The 20,094-nt window shown below is 37.0% G+C and overlaps 1 protein-coding gene across 1 annotated transcript in view; it reads left to right on the top strand.

Moving 5' to 3' along the window:
- ERC2 (ELKS/RAB6-interacting/CAST family member 2) overlaps positions 1–20,094 on the top strand; it is an 877,079-nt gene that overhangs the window by 412,541 nt on the left and 444,444 nt on the right. The window contains exons 10-11 of the mRNA XM_028152806.2: positions 562–702; positions 14,651–14,844. Of these exons, the coding sequence (XP_028008607.1) occupies positions 562–702; positions 14,651–14,844 (335 nt within the window). The remainder of the gene's footprint in view (positions 1–561; positions 703–14,650; positions 14,845–20,094) is intronic.

The following is a 20,094-nucleotide window of genomic DNA, read 5'->3' as shown; positions in this document are numbered from 1 at the left end:
AGTCTACTCTACATTTTAAAATAATTGTATCTTCGATTACACAGAAGATGTTTGAAAACCCATTGGCCATTTGTCTGTTAAAGAAATGGAATTTTATCACAACCTTAATAGGGTGTTTCTTTTATGCGTGGTTTTCCCTGAGAGGGAGGGTGGGAAAGCACTAAAGTACGTGTTTTCTTTCCTATTTGTCTTCGAGTCTGCACGACCTGACAGCAATAAATGTAAATGGAGGTGCGGGGTGTCTGTTTTGCCATGACACGTAAAGACCACCTCGGGACTTAGATCATTAGCAGGACTTGGAGACGTGAAACATGCATTTACTGACCACACCATTCGGTCACATTTGATTCTGTTGCAATTAGATCCTGCTCGGTTCTGTAAGCTGGCCAACTTTAATTTCCTGGCCAGAGCAGACTATTGTTACGTTAGTAAGACTATATTTACTCTTTCTGCCTAACGCACACTTTATTGCTATGTATAGAATCAATGTATTCAAATAGAAGGCATTGCTGGTAGGAATGGCAGTGTTTTCCTTCCTTATGGGTGTTCTTTTTCTTGCAGTCTAGTTTAATTGACCTCAAGGAGCACGCATCTTCATTAGCCTCAGCAGGGCTGAAAAGGGACTCGAAATTAAAATCTCTAGAAATAGCCATCGAACAAAAGAAAGAAGAATGTAGCAAATTGGAAGCGCAGTTAAAAAAGGTAAGTGAGGCCGAAGAAAAAGACATGTTCATTTTGCAATGAATTTATAAAATGGGAAAGGAAAAGAAACAAACCCCTTATCTTCCGCTGTCTGCTGATAAAAGAATTAAACACTCTTAACTTTATTCCTAAGAAGTCTGCATCAAATCTGTCTGTGAACCTGAAAAATTATCTTAGGTTTCCTGTCTGGAAAAAAAAAAATTTGAAAAATACATGAAAATAGTAGTGGAAGTAAAAACAAAATATAAAAGCCAGCCATTACTCTCTGGGCAAATCTCAACTACCAAAAGAGATAAATGGAAATACTTGCAACCAACCAAAGAATCCAGGGGCCCGGTTATACTTTGATAAACTTTTACTACTTTTAGGAACAGGTCAGTTTTTCTATTGGAACTTTGCAAAGTTTACCTGACAACATTAAATTTCTAGAAGTTCACCAAAATAGTCAAGTCCCTGGAATATCTGTGGGATGACTATTTCTATTTGACCTGAACTGGCCCTGCTTTCTGAGGAAGCTTGTTTTATGTGAGGCTTTGGGAAAGAATGCAGGGTCTTTATATTGCAGCGTTCCCATGTTTTCCCTGGGCTGGACATTTCTGTGGAGCACATTCCCAGTCATGCATCGTGCCTTTGACTCTTTCCCTGTGTTGTTTGGTGCGTCTGCATTCATTGTTCACAAACTCATAACATTATGAGTTTAAGCATTTTGTTTCCCTTTGACAACATATAGACTTATTCAAAGGAGATGAGAAGAATCTAAAAAAAAAAAATGAAACAAAGCATATAAAAATTTGACTGCGTATAATTCACAGCACATTGGATGGGGATTTATTTGCTGAAGTTATGAAACTATGATATGGGTGATAGGGATGTGAAAGCATTATATATCTGTGGAGAATTTATTCTGGATATCTTAAAATTTAATAGACTGTTTTGTATGATGCGATATGTAACTGAAATGTGATTGATTATACAATGTTCACTTTACCATGGAATTTTAGGAAATTGTCATGAGAAACTTCTTACTAAAAAAAAGTCTCCTTACCAATGCAGAAAAGATAAATATACAGATCAAATCCCCTTGTAACAAAACAGCAAGGAAATCTCTATATTGCAAAATCTGTTTCCCAATCTACTCAACATCTCACTTTTTTTTTCCAAGCAATTTCCAGTTAAGCAGAAATTTTGAACAATAAATAGAAGAATTTAAATTGCCCATTTGAGGGTGTTTAAATGGAGATTGACTTGGCTATTCAAGCAGTGGGTGTAAATATACATTCTTGACACATATATACATGTGTTCTGCAATATGTTATACATGCACGTGCATACCAAGAAATGTACTTTTTATTTACCGAGCTTTTTTGTGATCATAAAGCAGGCTCTAAGATAACTCTGTGAAAGAGGGGATGTCATTGGCTCTCTTTGATGGTCCTTCGTGTTATCTCACCTTCATCAACTCTGAGGAGCCATTATAGAGATGAGGGCATGCCATACATTATTTCTGCAGGTTATTTCTCTAGACACCCTCCCTTTTAGTGTAAGTCATCTATGAGATTTGGAATCCTCTAGTAATGAATTAAAAGGGAGAGGTTCACATATTGATGCTTATGGTTTCCATGTATATATGACTTGACTAGTTTAATAAATCAGCATCTGTGCAGTTCAATTTTGTTTCTTTCAACATAGCTATGGTTAGACCGAGAAATCATTTTGAGCATGTGGTTTCCTTTAACACACAGGAAGATGCCATATACTGAAATTCACAAATCAAGCTCTGTAAACATTTTAGCATTATTCCTGACAATATTTTAATATTCTGCCACATCACTAGAATTAAAGTAGCAAATATGGTTGTCTTGCTCTAAAGGACTTTATTTATGAAAGTATAACTTATTTCTAAGTATATAAATAATCTTTGCTTATAGTGTCTCCTAAATGCATAGTATAGTAAGATTAAATAAGTTAATTATAATTTAAATATTTTCATACCTAACCTGCAGATGCTATTTTGTTATTTTTGGCTCTCTAGCATCAACTAAATTCAAAAGTTTAAAATACTTTTTCTAGTAGTCTTTAATTTCTGTTAATAAATAGTTCCGTAAAAACCTCAAGTACCCATCACCTTAAAAAGAATTGAGATCTACATGAAATATTTGAAAATATAAGCCAACAGTATGTGAATATACATATAAACACATCATTTACTCATGGAAAAATAAGCAGCTATAAAAGCTTAAGGAGTGTCTGGGCCTCCCTTTAAATAAAAGGGTATGTGACTTGTGAATAAAATATAAAGGGTTACTAAATGAAAGCTGAAAACATAATAGTTTTATTATGTCATAAATAAACCATGAATTCCCAATGGAATTTTGCTCACAATTTGTGAGTGTCCAGGTATTTTTGCCATAAAAATCTACACAACGTAGATGTGTTTAGCTGAACAGAAACCTTGTCTGCCAGTGACAATGGAATCCAAATGGTGATTTAAATTTGTTTTTTTGTCTTATAAACAATTCTTGAAATTAGTAAAGTGAGTGATTATATAAAAGTTTGTGGAAAACATTCCACATACATAGTTGCTTTTAACCCATTACTGTACTATGTTAATTAAATACTTTGTGTTGAAAAATGGTTACAGGCAGAAAAGGAACTATTTCTTACACATTCCATCCCAGGTCTTAAAAACAATGCAATCAAATGTTCTCATGTGAGGAAATCTCTACTGATAGGCTGATAAAATGGCACTAACCAAATAATGCATAACTACTAGTTATGTGTGTGCTTTATAAACTAGTGCATTCATTCATCTTAAATAGACACCTAGGGATGGAGAAGAACTGGTCAGGGACACATGGATCGATTTGTCTTTCGAAAGAGTATTTGGTGTTTGATTTGTAAAAGCAAATTTACCTTAGATGACTAGAAATCAATTGAGAAGCAATAGCAATGTGCAATGTTATTATTTGCACTCTGTTAATTTCTGAGGAGGGTATTTTTTTAACCATGGTAAAGTTATCATTTACTTTATTAAAGTTGAAGAAACAAAAAAATTCAGGCTCTTCAAAGGCACATGTCTTAGTGTAAAGCAAAGTAAAAATCTCCTGCAGTATTTTACCTTCTGCACCTTGCTGTTGGTCCCCAAGTTAATGATGCAGGTATTTGAGAAATAGAACTTGACAGTACTATTTAAAATAATGTTTTGTACACGTAAGTCCGCAAACATTGAACGCTCTACACAACATAGAAAGGAGAGCATTGCAAATTCTTAAACACTTGGATCATAGTAGGATAGTCACTAAAAATGATATTTTTTATTAATTACAAACTAACAGTAGAAATTGGTAATGAACAATGTATTTTGGTTCCCTCTATTCTTCCTGCTGACTGAAATTTTTACTTCTCCCATTTACTCTTAATCCTGTAAAGTCTTGCTTACTGATATTTTGCTATTGCTAACCTGCTGTTTGCTGATCTATGTTTTTCTAAAGTTAGACTGAATAGAAAATTCAGGCTTGTGTTAATATAAAAGAAGAGCTATAAATTCAATGATAAGATTTAATTAATCTTTTATTATTACCATCTTTGAAGTTCAGGTAATAAATTGCAAGCTTGGCCAAAAGTACTTCTCCTGATTCATTGCTAGAGGCCAGCACTTCATGTATCATCAAAAGTGGACAGCTTTCTTTATTTCATGGGTTATTTAACTTGAGAAAGGGAAAGTAACACAAACCTTAAATTTCTTATTCCAGCTATTCTTTTCTAGGAGCCAAAGTCAACATTTCTATTTCCCCAGAGCCTCTCACTTTCACTGTGGAATGTTTAGAAACTGAAATTTCTTCTTTTTTAACGACCAGTTTGTCTGTGCAAATGCACTGAATTTGTTGAGCTAATGCTGTTTTTCTGGATCTTTCCTTCTTTCCCTGTCTGTGCTTCAATGCCTCCCCAACTTTGCAATGTAGCAAGCTGAGCAGTTGTTCAATCAGATGTACAACCCAGTAAGTCATTTCTGAAAGTTCCTGCTGTAACATATCAAAGCATGAGGATCCATTGATCACATGTCACAGTGTGTCATACTGGGGAGGTTTGGAAAATATTTATGAGTCTCTTCCCATTTCCGTTTTGTCAGAAGAAATGACCTGTGCGTAGTCCACTGCCATTTCTTTTGAATGTGAAATTTAAAAACTAAGAATTCAGGGAAATGTTGCCAGCTTTGATATTACCTTCTTCAAGCCAAGGCTATAGAAAAGCAGAGGTCAGCCGCAGATCTAGGCTCAAGGAATTATTTCTTAGATCCTTAAATGCATACTCATGTAGCAAACAAGTCAATGTGTGCTACATTCAAACGATAGAAGTTAAAATAGGTTCAGATCTAAAAATAGGGCTATACTCTTTGAGACTGGTAAATGCCTAACATTATTGTGGGTTTTATAAGAGTTAAAAACATGTCATTTGTCTGAGGACAAACTAAAACAGAGCCTCCTAATAACAACAGATAGTAACAGTTCTGATTATAGCTTAATGGTACACAAACAGGTGACTAGTAAAAATATGTGTAAAATGGTCAAGATGCCATCACTGATTTCCTTTGTCCTAATGACAGGGATGCATTTATGTGAAGCAGTTTGTTTCTTTAACATAGTTTAAAGAAGGGCTTTTCTTGCTTTGTCAGCTCAAGTTGCTTACTGGGAGACATATTACCTGAAGGTGACCAGACTTTGTCATTTGACAGATGTGATCTGTGCCATCACGCATTCCAATGACCTATTTATAAATGCCCATCCCAAGGAAAAGGGGTGGGATGGATAAAGGAAACACCTCAGCCCACCACTTTTTTGTTAAGCCGCTGCTCCAGAAACCAAGACATGACACCCAGGATGCTGGGTGTCTTTAATCAGATTCAGGCTCCACCCTCCACTCTTTTATTTTTGCAAACTGAACTCCTCATGCCCTGTTGGGGCATCTTTATTAACCTCTTTGCCCAAATACAATTTTTAGCAGAGCAGCAAAAAATCCAAATTTCCTGTCCCTTAACATTTGAATGGAAGTTTTAATATGCAGGCTCAAGACAGGGTGGAGGTGAGGAAAGACAAATAAGACTGGAATATCTTCAAGCCTGAAAACTGACCCTGGGAAAAATGAGTGTTTTCCTTAGATCATTAAAAAAATATACAAAGGAATCCCACTGAAATTGTGTCATTCTGGCTAGTTAAGGATAGTAAGAAAACCTAAGTATGTCACATTTTGGGGGTGTACTAGGCACATGGGGAGGGCTTTGTCTCTGTAGGAGCCCAGATTTAACAGGAGCAGGGTAGGAGTTCACCATCCCTGGTGGGGTAGGTTGGGCCAAAGAAATAGCTCTGTGGACTTTAGACCATTTCCAGAAATGTTGATGACGTGGCACTTACTGGACTTTGCCTTTCTTTCACCGCAGTGATGGGTCCCCAGGATGCAAAAGTGAACTTTTAAGTCCTTTAGGTGACTAATTCAAAAGTCATTGACTGCCTTTTCTCCCCCCTGAGTTAATTAAGCTAACCCATTGTTTTGGCATCCTGGGAATATAGCCAGGCTCTCATTATTTTAACTCTCTGTCTGCACATATTCTCAGGGTCCAATTCTTTTTTGGACTGATAGGGATGCTGCAGCATGATGAATTTCCTATCCTTAATAGTCTTTTAAAAAATGACTGTTTTTCTGGTTATAAAAATAATATATGGTCACAGTGGAGAATTTGCAAAAGTATGGAAGGACATAGGAGAAAAATAAAAATAACAAGACATCTCACTACACACAGATAATCACTAGGAACATTTGATTTGTTCCCAACCCAGACATCTTTTCGGTGTTACTGTTCTCTTCTCTCCTCTCTCCGTTTCACCTTTTCTCCTTTTTCCTTTCCTTTCTCTCTCCTTCCCTCCCTTCTTTCTTCCTTCTTCCCCTCTTTCTTTTCTTTCTACTTCCCTATATCCTTTCATTTAAAAAAAAATCTAATACTGTATTTCTTTTCACAAAATTGTCTCAGTGTTTATTGAGTTTTATATCCTAATTTTTATTAACATATCAGAATTTTCTCATATTATTCACTGTTCTTCCAAAACACTACTTTAAAACTTATTCCACTCTATTTTCTCATTCACCAAATGTTGTTCGTTTCTTTCCTTCTCTCTCTCTCTCTCTCTCTCTCTCTCTCTCGTTTGCCAATATAAACAATGTTCCGCAGAACATCTTTTTATGTTAATTTTCCAACATTTCTGTTTTTTTGTTTTTTTTTCATAGAATAAATTCCTGGCCAGTGATTTAAAAAACTCCCAATAGTTCTTGCTTTTTGCATTTTAGAAAAGTTCTACCAAGAAACATTTCTTCCCGCACTGAATCAAGGCAGCCTTTTCTGCCACATTCAACCAACACTAAGAACCATCATTTTACATAACTCTGACAAATGTATATGTGCATTTTTTTCATTTCTACTTTCCTTTTTAAAATTACTAGTGTGGTTGAGATTTTTAACACATTATTTGTACTTTTTTCTGTAAAGTGTTCCTTTAAATCATTTAAGCATTTGCTTTTCAGTTTACTGTTTTGTTCATTAGTTTGTATGAGTTATCCTATGCTTTGAATAGAACCTTTGTTAAATTTGTGACAAAATTTTATTTAACTTTTTTTTTTTAACATAGAGAAGTATTTTTAGGTTTTTGACCTGTGTTTCCCTTTGAGATTTCCTCATTGCCTTTATACTTAGAAGTCATTTCTGATTTTAAGAATAGATTCTCAGTTATATTTTAAAAAATTTAATGTTAATTTTTATATCAATTTAACCCCTTTACTTACCTTTATTTTATTTTGATGCATGGTGAGTGATGAGGTTTCAACTTTATATTTTTCTCAATGGATCAACTAGTTATCTCAGTGCCATTAAACAAAAAATAATCTTTCTTTATCTTCTGACCTTGACACTATTTTATTGTATAATAAATTTTCGTATGGACAAATATCTTAGATTCTGAACTTCTGTTCATTTTTATCAATGTTCATTGCTTGTTGGGTCAGAATTTTAATTATTGTGTCATTATAGTATTTTTAAACATCTAGTGAAACAAATTCCACCCTATTGCTTTCTGCTTTTCATTTTGTCTTGTTTTGTTTTAATGCTCTTAGCTTTTAATTTTCTATTGTTCCAAGTAAACTTTAGGCTCAACTTTCAATTAAAAAGCACACATGTTGGTGATTTTAATTTGGATACTAATTAACCTATAAAGTAATTTTAGAATGTTTGATATCTTTTCAATATTATCTCTCCCCATTCATGAATTCAATACAACTTTTATTTATTTCAGTGATCTTTTATAGTAAAGTTTTGATATTTTTTTATTATTGGCCTGTGGTATTACTTTTAAAGTATAGTCTTAAGCATTTCCATATATATAATTTTTAGGTTACTGCTGTGAATGCTATAGTTATCCTTTTATTTTCTAACCAGTTATTGGTAACTATGGAATTAATTTTATTCTTTTCTGTTTCTTTTTAATATGGCCGCCTATAAATTTCGTGAATTATAACTTAGTTGTTTTTGTTAAATAAGATAATTTTACAGTCAGTCCTATGTCCATCAGTCTAAACTAAATCAGAGTAAATAAGCTTTTTGAAATCCTCCTGGGAGTAATGTTTTCTTAAAGTAGCAATAAGCCTACTTTTAAAAACCTTTGTACTAAGTGATACTCTAATGCCATTTCTTAGGAATCTAAAACTTTGCCTTTGTATCTTTATTATTTCTTATAATAATAACCTTTCTGTAGCTTAACTACCAGTCTCTACTCCCAAAGTAGTTTTGTCTTGTTATTATGAACACTGTAGGTTATCTTCAGTTGAGTTGTTTTCTTCCCTTAGTTCTTAATTCTAGACAGATAATATGTGTGTGTGTTTTTATCAGTCTGGAATACCTTCTTTGCGGTAGTCCCAGAGGCTGTTGTGCCCAGCGATGGTATCCTGAGTTCTGTTACAAATGTTTAACAAACCTTTAGACCTCTCAGTCCTAAGTTTAATGCTTTGTATAATGCCCTCACTGCTACCAAGCAAGTGACTGATCTGGAGGCACTGGGGCAACCTTGTCACTGGCCAGGGCTCACCTGAGACGCCTCTGATGTTCCCACATGCATGTGAGTCCCCTGCCCGGTCACTAGCCATTGAAATCCTGTCTCTTCTGTAAATGCATCTTTTGCAGGGCTCACATTTTACAGAAGGGTTTAAAAGAAAAAGATCAAGCATTTTGCTAGTCCAGTGTGTGTGTGTGTGTGTGTGGGGAAATCTTGTTAATATTCAGTGAAGTCTTTCTGATTTATTTGTCATTATAGGACTGTGTAATCCCAGGAACATGCTGGGCTGAATTATATATATTTTCACAGTCTTTGTCTAGTACAGTAGTTTCTTTTTATGACTTTTAGTCTATTTTTGAAATTTAGTTTATTCACTCATAGACTGGCAAATCGCAAATCACAACTACTTAAGAGGTGATTCAAGATAGATAATTCAGGACATACTCATAGCATGTACACACACACACACACACACACACACACACACACACACACACACCTCACACTTGATCCAGGCTTTCAATATCTGAAGAACTCAAGTAACATTTGAAGTGACACTTAAGATTTGAAGTTACATGTTTTGTTTTAGAATATCTAGGCAATTACCTCAGTTCTCTATGTTGCTATTTTTAAGTGATTTCTTAGTTAGAGGTATTACCTTAATAATTATTTTTTTGTTTGATTGAAAGATGTAAAAAGTATTAAGCATACAGTTGAGTCTTTTTATTTTGTGTATGTGACATCAGAAACATTATTTTGAACATTTGTTTATGTTTATTTATAAATATCCTATTTGTCCCATCTACAAAAAGAAATGTCTTTTAGGAATAGTTATAACGTGCAAATTGTGAACATTCTGGGTGTATTTAGCTGGATTTGTGAAAGAATACTTTTCCATAGAAGTAAATAGTGTAAGACTCATTGTTATTAGTTTCCAAATGTATTATTTAATCTCAGCTATATGCTATTAATTGATTAGACTTAAAATAAAATTTAAAATTTATGTTAGAGCTATATAATAACCCTTAAAACTTTATTTTAAAAAGTAATATTTTGTTCCTAACTCAGAGTTAAGTGAACATTATAATTTCTTTTAGAAGAGTGAAATCAAATATGTTTAAAGTAGTTTGTACGCCCTGCTTCGCTGTTAGGATATGAACAGAGTGTTAAAGCGCTGTTACCAGACACTAAACCCCTGTAGGTCCCACAGTTGAGAATCATATTTTCACAGCGCATACATTTAGCAAATTATTGCTACAACCCATAAACCGCAGGGAAGACACACGAGTTACTGTTCTGCTTGCACTTTATGGTCAGGACTAATCATTTGTTTGAGAGAAAGGTTTTTTTTTATGAAAATTGTTGGGGCTCATTTCAAAGAGAGAATGTTATATAATATTATAATTGAATATTCCCTGCCTGGTTTCACAGCAGGTTTCTGGACCAAAGTTAATGCTTCCCTTTCCATGCACTTGGAAAGATGAACTACCACTTTTATTGAAAATAATCAATGGCCAAACGATACATGAGGAGTGTCAATAAACTTGTAATTTGTCGAATTGATACTATCAATCCCTGGTTCGGCTTCAGCCACTTTTTGCTCCTAACTTTGATTTAGATATAGCATTTATCTGAAATTTTGCTCTATTCCCTGAAATAGTTCTAAATTCTTTCATGAATAGAACCCCTGGGTATTGTTATGCACCACCTGTTTTATTAGTAAGTCATGACTAGATTTCTCCTCTGTGCTTGATTCGAGCTTTCAGAATCAGCTCACACCCACATGCCAAGGCTACAGCAGCCTGTATCTTGGTTATTCCCGCTTATGGGGAAATTTCCTTCCTTGTGGAAATCCAAGAAACATAATTGGGGGACCCGCTAAGCTTACTGGTTTAATATGTCATATAGACATTTCTGTGGTGTTCTTCCCCGAATTTTCTGTTTCTATACAATCCTTGAAAGTGGCTCTAGAAGTTACCAGAAATATTCTGAGGCAGAACTGTGTACCTGGATCTCCTCTTAAACTGAGCTGTGTCTTCAGCAAAATAAAATCTCTACAGTTAGAAAAGAATGCTCATTGGCATTCCTTTGGTTTTAATGACTGGTAGGTAGCTTTGAAAGTGATAATGTACTTGGCTATATTTATGATAAATAAGTCCTGAGATCATTAAAGGAAAAGCCACACCAATTTGCATTTTCTAGAGCTAGATTCCTGGCTAATGCTATGCCTCGGAAGCATGGAATGGGCAATAGCTCCCTGGCCTTTTGGGGGAGCTAATTTCAAGCCAGCAGATTCAGTGGGGCAATAAATACTGTACATTTTCATTCTAAACCTTGAACGGGTCAGAATGCCATGGTAGGAATTGCTCAGGTAATGCTTTATTCAAATAGATCTATTATTTTCCCCCTGTCAGTGTCTAAAGTACATTAGGGCCCAAATCTGTTATCTACTTTAGATCCCCACCAGGGGCTGCCAGTCCAGATTAGACAACCCATGCCACAATGTGAAGAGGCAAGAGTATTACCTAAATGCAAATAACTCCTTTCTTCACCCCCTTTTTGATGAAGGCTCTGGTCTTACAACTTTGAAGAAAGCATTGGCTTGCTAAGCTCAAGTTCTCCTGTGTTTATTTAATATAATATCACCCCCGTGTCCGTAGTCCACAGCATAATACACTCATGCTATCCTGGTTAACAATTCCAGCCCATCCTCTAAGATGCTGTGATTCGGGCTGAATAGAGCCGATTACCTGAAGTATCTTCTATAAATCCCATAGAGACTTTTGGATCCAACACTCAGGTTGGGTTGGGCACTCACCAGGCTTCAGTCCTATGGACCCCTCTCTTCCCTTTTGTGTTTGCATAGACCCTGGTGGTGACCCAGGAGCAGCTGTTCCTCTCCCATCTCTATGAGACTCTTTCTTACAGCTTTCTACTGGCTTAAAGCAGTTTCAAATGCTATCAGTTTGCACCTTTATTTAATAACCCTTCCAAAAATTCTGGCACCAGTATTGAAGGTGGCTTGACATAAATCATTTTGCCCAGAAATCAGTAGATATTGGTAGAGATGGATAGATGTATTTAACTCAAAGGTATTTTTGAGGTTATCCATTCCTTTTAGAAGGGAGAATCATGAGCACCCACAGGTATGATCTCACAGACACCCAGTCAGCTGTCAACTTGGCGTAGGTTTCATTTTAATAACATGACCTAACTTTAGTGCCACACGAGGTCAACACTGGTCTAGATTTAGGCATGTTTTCCCCTTGGGTTTCGGTACCTCTGAACCTCCCATGAGTCCTCTCACCATACCCACTTTTGGGGTTGAAAAGACTACCAGCCCATCTAATTTCACACCCATGCTGAAAGCTAGCCTTGGATCATTTTCTTCTCTTCAAGGAACTAAAATTAGGAATGTGTTCATAAACCTGTTGCCAGCAGCTTCCTCTGTGAACCTGGCAGCAAAGCTTCTCTAAGGCATATGTAGTATCTTGTCAATGAAAATTAAATAAACCTATTAATTTAGCTTGTAACAAGCCCTACTTGATGGGATACATGGCATAAAATAATCATCATAATAAAAACAAATGAATAATGCCTTTCACATGTTTATCATTTTGTAGCTTTCACTGTCCCAAGAGAGGCTAATTCATTTACCTACCGTCATAAGATACAGGGCCAGACTTAGAATCTAGGTCTTACAACTAGTAATCCTGTACCCACTTATTAAAAATAGTGATAATAATAATCTTAAGAATAAAAGCAACCAAAATAAACCACAGTGGCTGACTTCTAGCTCTTTGTGTATCTTTAAATCTGAGTCAAAAAGGAATTTTAACTTGTCAGAAGTAAGCCATCAAAACGTACTTATTCATTTATTTGAGTGTTTCTAGCTGCTCATTACTCAGTTTATTAATTATTTTGTAAAGATTTAATGTTATTATTTGGGTAGTTTGAGAAAAAATGTCATGAAAAGGTTTTTAGCTGCTGAACAATAATGGTAAAATACTATAGAAGTAGAAGAGAATTAACATGAAATTCTTTTAGCAATTTAAAAACTGTATTATAAATATTTTTTGTTACAAGACTAATGAGTTGATTCTTAATATCACAAATAGAAGTAGTTATATGGAGTATTTTCTCTTATCTATTCTACTTTTAAAAGGGGAGATTAACAAATGAAAATATTCATTACTGTAATTTAAAATAAAATTATTAGATGAATAAACTCCTGAAGATAAATTTGCTTAATATTCCTTTTCAGATTATTTTAATTACATTGAACTATTTACTAATACATTAAAACAAAACCCAGTATACAAACTAAATAAATGAAAAATAAATGTTTTCTGAGGAATGTTGGTAAAAGGGGGTAAGCTAGTACATGATAGTATGTTGAATTGTTATATTTTTCCAAGATCTTTTGTATAGTCAAGTTTTTTCTTGAATAAGGAGATCTTAAGGAGATTCAAAGCAAATTATTCACCTTCTATCCTCATGCTTAAATAATATGTTACATGCAAAATATTATTCTAAAAATGATTATTTTGTCATAAATAAGAAATTTATTTTATGTATACTAATTTTTGAATTTTTTTCTACTAAATCATTGCAAAGACTGTCAACCTTTTAACAGTAGTATTAGTATTAATTTTTCTAACCATGCATGATTCATTTGACCCCACAGTAGCTGTAGCTTGCTTGCCTTGTTTTTCCCTAAAACTAAAAAAAAAAAAAAAAAAAAAAAAGGTGTACAAAAACACAATGAACACTTGCTCTCCATAGCAAGACAGCAGAACAACTTCATCCTAATAAATTGTTAACATTTTATTTCACACATGGATGCTGGAGATACATACATAGATGACTTTCTATGTTGACTGTGCACTTTTGTTACACAACTTGTTTTTTCCCTGCCTGCTCTTTGAAGAAGCCAATTAGGAATAATGGGAAACAAGGGGTAGGCAAAACATCGCAGTGCAGTGCTACTTCCATCTGTCCGGGAATATTTCAGCCAAAAGTTTATTTTTTTGGAGGAAAAAAAGCCATAACACAGTCTCACACACACAAAACCACAAATACTTTGGCTGCAAATTATTCTGCAGTGTTGTTGCTGTGTTGTTGCCGTGTCTGTTCTCGTGTGTAAAGCTCGTGTGTAAAGCTGCCACCCATCCATGCATGTGTTTGCGATTCTCGTCTGTGTGCTTGTTCATGAACTAGCTCCTCCTCCTCCTGGTTCAGGTTAAGTTTAACCAATAGAGCAAGAATTTATGGGTATGACTGTTAGCTGGAAAGCCCTTCCTCACGTCCAAGTCTTCCTTTCAAACTGCGTCTTCTGCTGAAACTTCTCAGTGGGATGAAGTGCTCAGTGATCAGGAAGCCAGTCTCTTCTATGCTACCTGGCTTTGCATACGCCCTTGATGGTTTAATGTTGTTTTATCTCGGTTTCTCTGTATTGGAAAAGGAAACTGTTGGTATGAATTGCTTTCTTGACTGTGAGACAATAGTTTTAGTTCTGCTTGACAAATGACCAGGTAGCATTGCAGTCCCTACCCCCACCTCCCCTGAGATGTTTGGTGGGCAAAAAAGCAAAAAAGTAGCTATGTTTAATGGAATAAAATATCAACAATAAAAGAAACTCTCTGTTGAAACTGTAATATAATTTAAAATCAACGCTGTTCTAAGATAGCTGACGTGTGTGATTTTTCCCGTTTTGCCTTTCAACTGACAGTATACCCATAATTCTTGGTGATTATTATTTTGTTCTCCCAATGTAATTTCTGGGCAATTGGTGACTGCACTATCTCTTGTTCTAAATTGTTGTCTTAACTCCATTCTTTAAAAATATAATATTGAAGGCTCATAATATTGAAGATGACTCCAGGATGAACCCCGAGTTTGCAGACCGAATAAAACAGCTTGATAAAGAGGCATCGTACTATCGCGATGAGTGTGGCAAGGCCCAAGCTGAAGTCGACAGGTTGCTGGAGATCCTCAAGGAGGTGGAGAATGAGAAGAACGACAAGGACAAGAAGATCGCGGAACTTGAGAGGTAAATGTTGCAGTCACGTTGTGAACTGCCCACAGCGAGAGAGCATCGATCGCTTAGTTACCATCTCAGGGCACCTGGCTTTAGAATGCACGTTCACATTTCGAGTCAGAGACAAGTTACGTCTGAGGAGTTTGGCCTATTTAGGATGATGTTGGGTTTCTGTGGGCTACGCAGAAGGCATTTGGCTTATCTTTTGATGGCTTATGTACTTCTGAAGTGTGTAAGAAAATAGTGGTCTGGCATTGATGCCAGCAAAGTGTGTAAGAAATTAAGGCTTTGACTACCTGAAACCTCAGTGTCTTTTTTCCCCCCCATCAAAGACAAACATTTGTGGTTTAGGTTTGTCTCAAGCAAAGAATATGGAAGATTATATGGTAGTTGGGAATTCATTCAAGATTGGGGAAAGGAAAGGAGTTGCAGTGTTTTTTTGGCACACGACGATAAGTTCATCTTGGGGTTTATCTTTTAAGAGGACCTTATGACATTTGGTAAATAAATACGTTTGAAGAGGGTCTAAGGCAGGCCTACCTGATAGCAAATTCTGTCTAAAAACAAAGACGGTTATATCAGGGTTCCAGAGTATTTAGATTTTTAGATAAATCATGTCCATATTGTATGTATGCATAGTAAGAACTGTAAAAATAAGCTTTCCATCAGTGCTTTTTCCTGTATTTCATATAAGGAAAGAATTTTACGTAACTCCATAACCTTTCAGGATTCCTTATTGGTTCAGTAATAAGGAAGAATTTGTCTTTCCTAGATTCAGTGCATATGGAAGAGATCAGCCAATTTTGAATAAATCCGTGAGTGTTTGCCAGCTCTGACCAAGACACCCGTGCGGGCCCAACAGACTTCAGGATATATGCAGAATAGCTCTCTATGGGGTGTGGAAAGATCATGGGCTTTAGCAACAGAAAGACCTGGGTTCAGATTTTGCCTCAGCTTCATGCCATCTGTGTGACCGTGGATCTTGTTAGAAGTGTATCTCTAATAACTTATTAAAATGTATCACCCTAGCCAGTTTGGCTCAGTGGATAGGGCGCCAGCCTGCCGACCTAAGGGTCCCGGATTCAAGTCTGGTTAAGGGCACATACCTTGGTTGCAGGCTCCTCCCCAGCCCGGGCCCTGGTTGGGGCTCATGCAGGAAGCAACCAATCGATGTGTTTCTCTCACATCACTGTTTCTCTCTGTCTTTCCCTCTCATTTCTACTCTCCCCAAAAAATCAATGGAAAAATATTCTCAGATGAGGATAAACAAAAATAAATAAATAAATAAATAAATAACTAACTAAATAACTAAATAAATAAAGTATCATACTTGGTAGGTACCAATTCCCAGTGTAAGATAGGATGATTATACCATTATGAAAAGCTGGATGTTAAATAAATTCTCAATATTACGTGGCTTGGTATTAAATGGACAGATTAGTTCTCAATAAAATTTTGACATTTTCAAATATAGTATTAAATATATTCAAACTCCAAATCAGCTAATAACCTTTTAAAAATCTTAGCATTAGTTTGGTAATAATCTGATTTTTATTGAATGAGACTAATTTTAGCAATTAAACCAAAACTTTATTTTCCTGAGTTAAGTGTACAAATTAAAATGTTTTTAAAGGGCTTTATTTTAATGTTAAAATGTGGAAATGTCCTGCCAGTTTACTGGTTCTGAAAAACACTGTTAATTTTAGATACGTCTACTTGGCTATTTTGGAGCTACATTTTAAGACCAACATTTTTCTTAAACAGCTAGATCACAGGGAAGTTATGGTCATGCCTCTTTCACTGGTGAAAAACCCAAGGCCCTGGCAGGTGGAACAGCCTCTGGATTGGCCTGGTGGCCAGAGAGACATCATTGTAATGTAGGTCTCCGGACCCCTCATCCACTGCTCTGGGAAGCAGAGCCCCATTGGGAAGATGCCTTAGATAGTTATACTGGTGATATTAATAATAGTAATTGGAATCTCAATAATAGGTTACGCTAACCGTGTATTAGACGCTCTGCTAAGCACTTGACTTGCAATACTGCATACCACTACATCTTACCCACAACATATCCCCATTTTCTAGATGAGAAAACTATGACTTTATACAAATTAAGTAACTTCCTCAAGATGGCAGTGTTTATAAGAATCAAAGGCTAGATTTGAACCCAGGTCTGACACATGAGGGACTGACTGTGTGTAGCACCAAATAGTCACTCAGCCAGCAGAGAGGCACTGCAGCTGGGGCTCGGGAGGTCTGCCTCATCTTTATTAGCTTTCATGAGGGAAACTGATGTGCCCCACATTTAGAAAGCATTTTTCTGCCCCAAACCAGCTCTCCAGAACTGTAATTGAAAATCAGGATCAGCTACTATAAATATTTGCATAAAAAAAGCATCATTGTGTGGTGGACAAACAGGTCTTAGCTGGACGCTCTGGCCATTAAATCATCAAGAATATTCACGTTTTTATTTCCTCAATATGGAATGCATTAAGACAACAGTGATTTTACAGGCATTTATCTTTATGTACTTTCTGCACATTTTCTTTATCTCTGCCTTTGCCTCTCCTTAAAGCTGATGCCTCCCAGGCACTGTAATTCATAAAACGTGTGCTGGGACTTGACTCCGTCCCAGCTCTCTGCCTGCCTGTGTCTTGGGTCCAGCAGCAGAGCACAGTCTGGGAAATGTCTGAGCCCCAGCCTCAGCCCAGGCCCCTGAGGAGTTTGGGGGTGGAGATCAAGAGGGGAAACATCTTGGGAAAAGGAGCGCGCAGCCTTGGCCTGTCTCTCTGGAGCCTTATCTGCTGCTGTACGGGCTACATGTAAATTCCGACCACGCATCTTCCTCGTCTCGTCAGGCAGCCCTGTTCACATTGGGCAGTATCTCCATTTGCTGGCTTAGGCTGCCAAATTCATACCTCATAATGTTGGGAACTAAAGATTTCTTAGCAATGTGACATATATCTCCATTTTGGAGTCACGGAGGAGTGTTTGCAATTAAGTTTGTGATTTTGAAAACCAAGAAATTGAACTTGAAATAAATTTGTGGTCTCTGGTCTGTAATGTGACCTACCAGAGTGGAAAGGCCTCCTTTTCAAGGCAGCTAGTTTCTAAAACATCCCAGCACTTCAGTCCTGTGCAGCAAGAGGTATGGGGTTAGGAGTAACTCAACGACTCTGACACTGGCCTGCTTCTCCAAGGGCAATTCCTGCCTGCTTTCTGTTTCGTTCATCTTCCCACTTTTTATTTTCTCCATAATGTATACATTCCAAATAACACATGCCCGGCACTTACATGGATGCCTCTACCTCTTAAATTCCACGTGAGTGATGTTTTTCATCAGCCACTAAAGATTTTGCCTTTCAAAGTGCATATTGCTCCAGTGTGGTCCCCACGTGCAGTTCTGCCGTACGCCGGGCTCTTGATCCCGATGGTTCTAGCGGGGAGCTGCTGCCTGGGACCGCAGGCTGCTCTGGGGAAGTTTGGCACAAGGTGGGCGGGAGGCCTTGAGCAAGCCCCTGAGAATTGAGGTCCTTATTCGATCACCAATGCTAGATAGCATGTAGCCTACACAATCGATTAGCTAACTGAACATTAGAGACAGTGAAATAGATGGCCTTTCTGTATTGGTGCCCATCAGGGTCTTGCGATTTTAGTTAGTTTCAGAATTAATCCTTTTGGTGCCTTAGGGGAAGGAGAGAGGTGAACAGAGTCTGCCAAGCAAGCACGGGGCCAGGTGATTTCTGGCATCTGACCCATGGGAAGGAATCAGGCAGGTGCCCTTTCATGTAATTATCTTAAATATGTTAGGGGCTTTGCTGCATTTGTCTAAAGGACAGGGATTGCCCCAGTCGAGCCATCAGTCACATCCCTCCCCACTGTGGAGAGGAGGCCGGCTCCCTCGGTTCCACTCCTAAGATAGAACATCACAACAGAAGCCCAGGTGGCACGCCGTTACCTGGGTCGGGACCAATGCCACCTGATGTTTGGACATCGAGGCATCATTTCAGATGCCCACAGGTGCCTTATCTAAGGTTGAGAAGTAGGCTATGATTTTTTTTTCTCCTAAATTTGTTTAATAATGTGCTGACATACTTCCTCTGATTCCTTTCAGAACTCTTTTCACAAAATGTAAACTTAAGCTTTATTTGTTTATTTTTAACTGTGATAGTGTGTTTTGAAATCTCCTGGTACATGGAAGAAACTTGATACCAATTCTATTTGTTTTGATATAAACTCATCTTCCTAAGTAATTTCCATTTATGTTTGTTATTATATTTGCAGAACTTTCTTTAAAATAAGTGACAGGTGGTTTTACACCATCCCTAACAGCCTTTAGGGGAAGGTCATGGATATCATGGATCCTCTGAGAATTTGATGAAAAGTAGGAACGCTTAGAAAAATCAACTAAATCTTAAATGTTGGCTTGCTATTTCAATTTAGCATTCCCTACAGCTTGACCATGAATCTCCACTTGATACACCTCTGATCCAGAAGAATTTGAAACAGCAGCTGGGGCCAGCATCCCCAGCGTCCCCACACTGACCATGGCCTGACCCATCTCTTATTTTTGAGCAGTTGTGCGTTCATAATTACAGAATACTCTGCAGGGGGATTTCAGTTACAGGAATTACCAGATCGATGCTTTCACCATGTGCATAATCTTGAATTTTTCTCTTTCCTGTTTATCATGACAGTCAATGCTGTTTTCACTGGAGATGTTCTTGTTTAAGCTTTCTCCTGAGGATTTGTTTTGTTTTTCTGTCCTGTGCAAAATGCTTAAAGCTACTTCTTAGTAGTAGAGAATGGTGGGGTCCCACTGAGTAGATAGCTGGTAAACCCACTCTGCTTTTTGCCGATGGTATTTTACAGGTTGACAAAATGAACACCCACTGTGTGCTCCTGAGGGAGTCTGAAGGGGGTCATGGTATCTTTTCCTTTTAAATTTTGCTTGGCATTAGAGATTTTATTGTTCTGACTGATTAGAAGGGCATGCTAAATGTTTTTGTACGAATAAGTGATCAAGCGTGTGGATGTATATTGTCAGTGATGAAGTACGATTCTCCTTTTCACAACCGAACAAAATTACTTTCAGCTTTGGAAGGGACTGTCCTTTCCTGGGAGGCTGATGGCCCCTCACCAGAAGCCTTCCTCGTGGCGTCTTTGATCATCGTGAGGTGCAGCGCTCTGCGAGCATCTCAGATGGAAACCTTCGAACAGAAAGCCAAATTGCTCGGCTCCTTTTCGTTTTCAGGGAGGAAG

The sequence above is a fragment of the Eptesicus fuscus genome, chromosome 18, assembly GCF_027574615.1.
Source record: "Eptesicus fuscus isolate TK198812 chromosome 18, DD_ASM_mEF_20220401, whole genome shotgun sequence".
In the NCBI taxonomy this organism is placed as follows: domain Eukaryota; kingdom Metazoa; phylum Chordata; class Mammalia; order Chiroptera; family Vespertilionidae; genus Eptesicus; species Eptesicus fuscus.
Note: the sequence above shows the minus strand (reverse complement) of the source record. Positions and strands in the feature narration are given on the sequence as shown.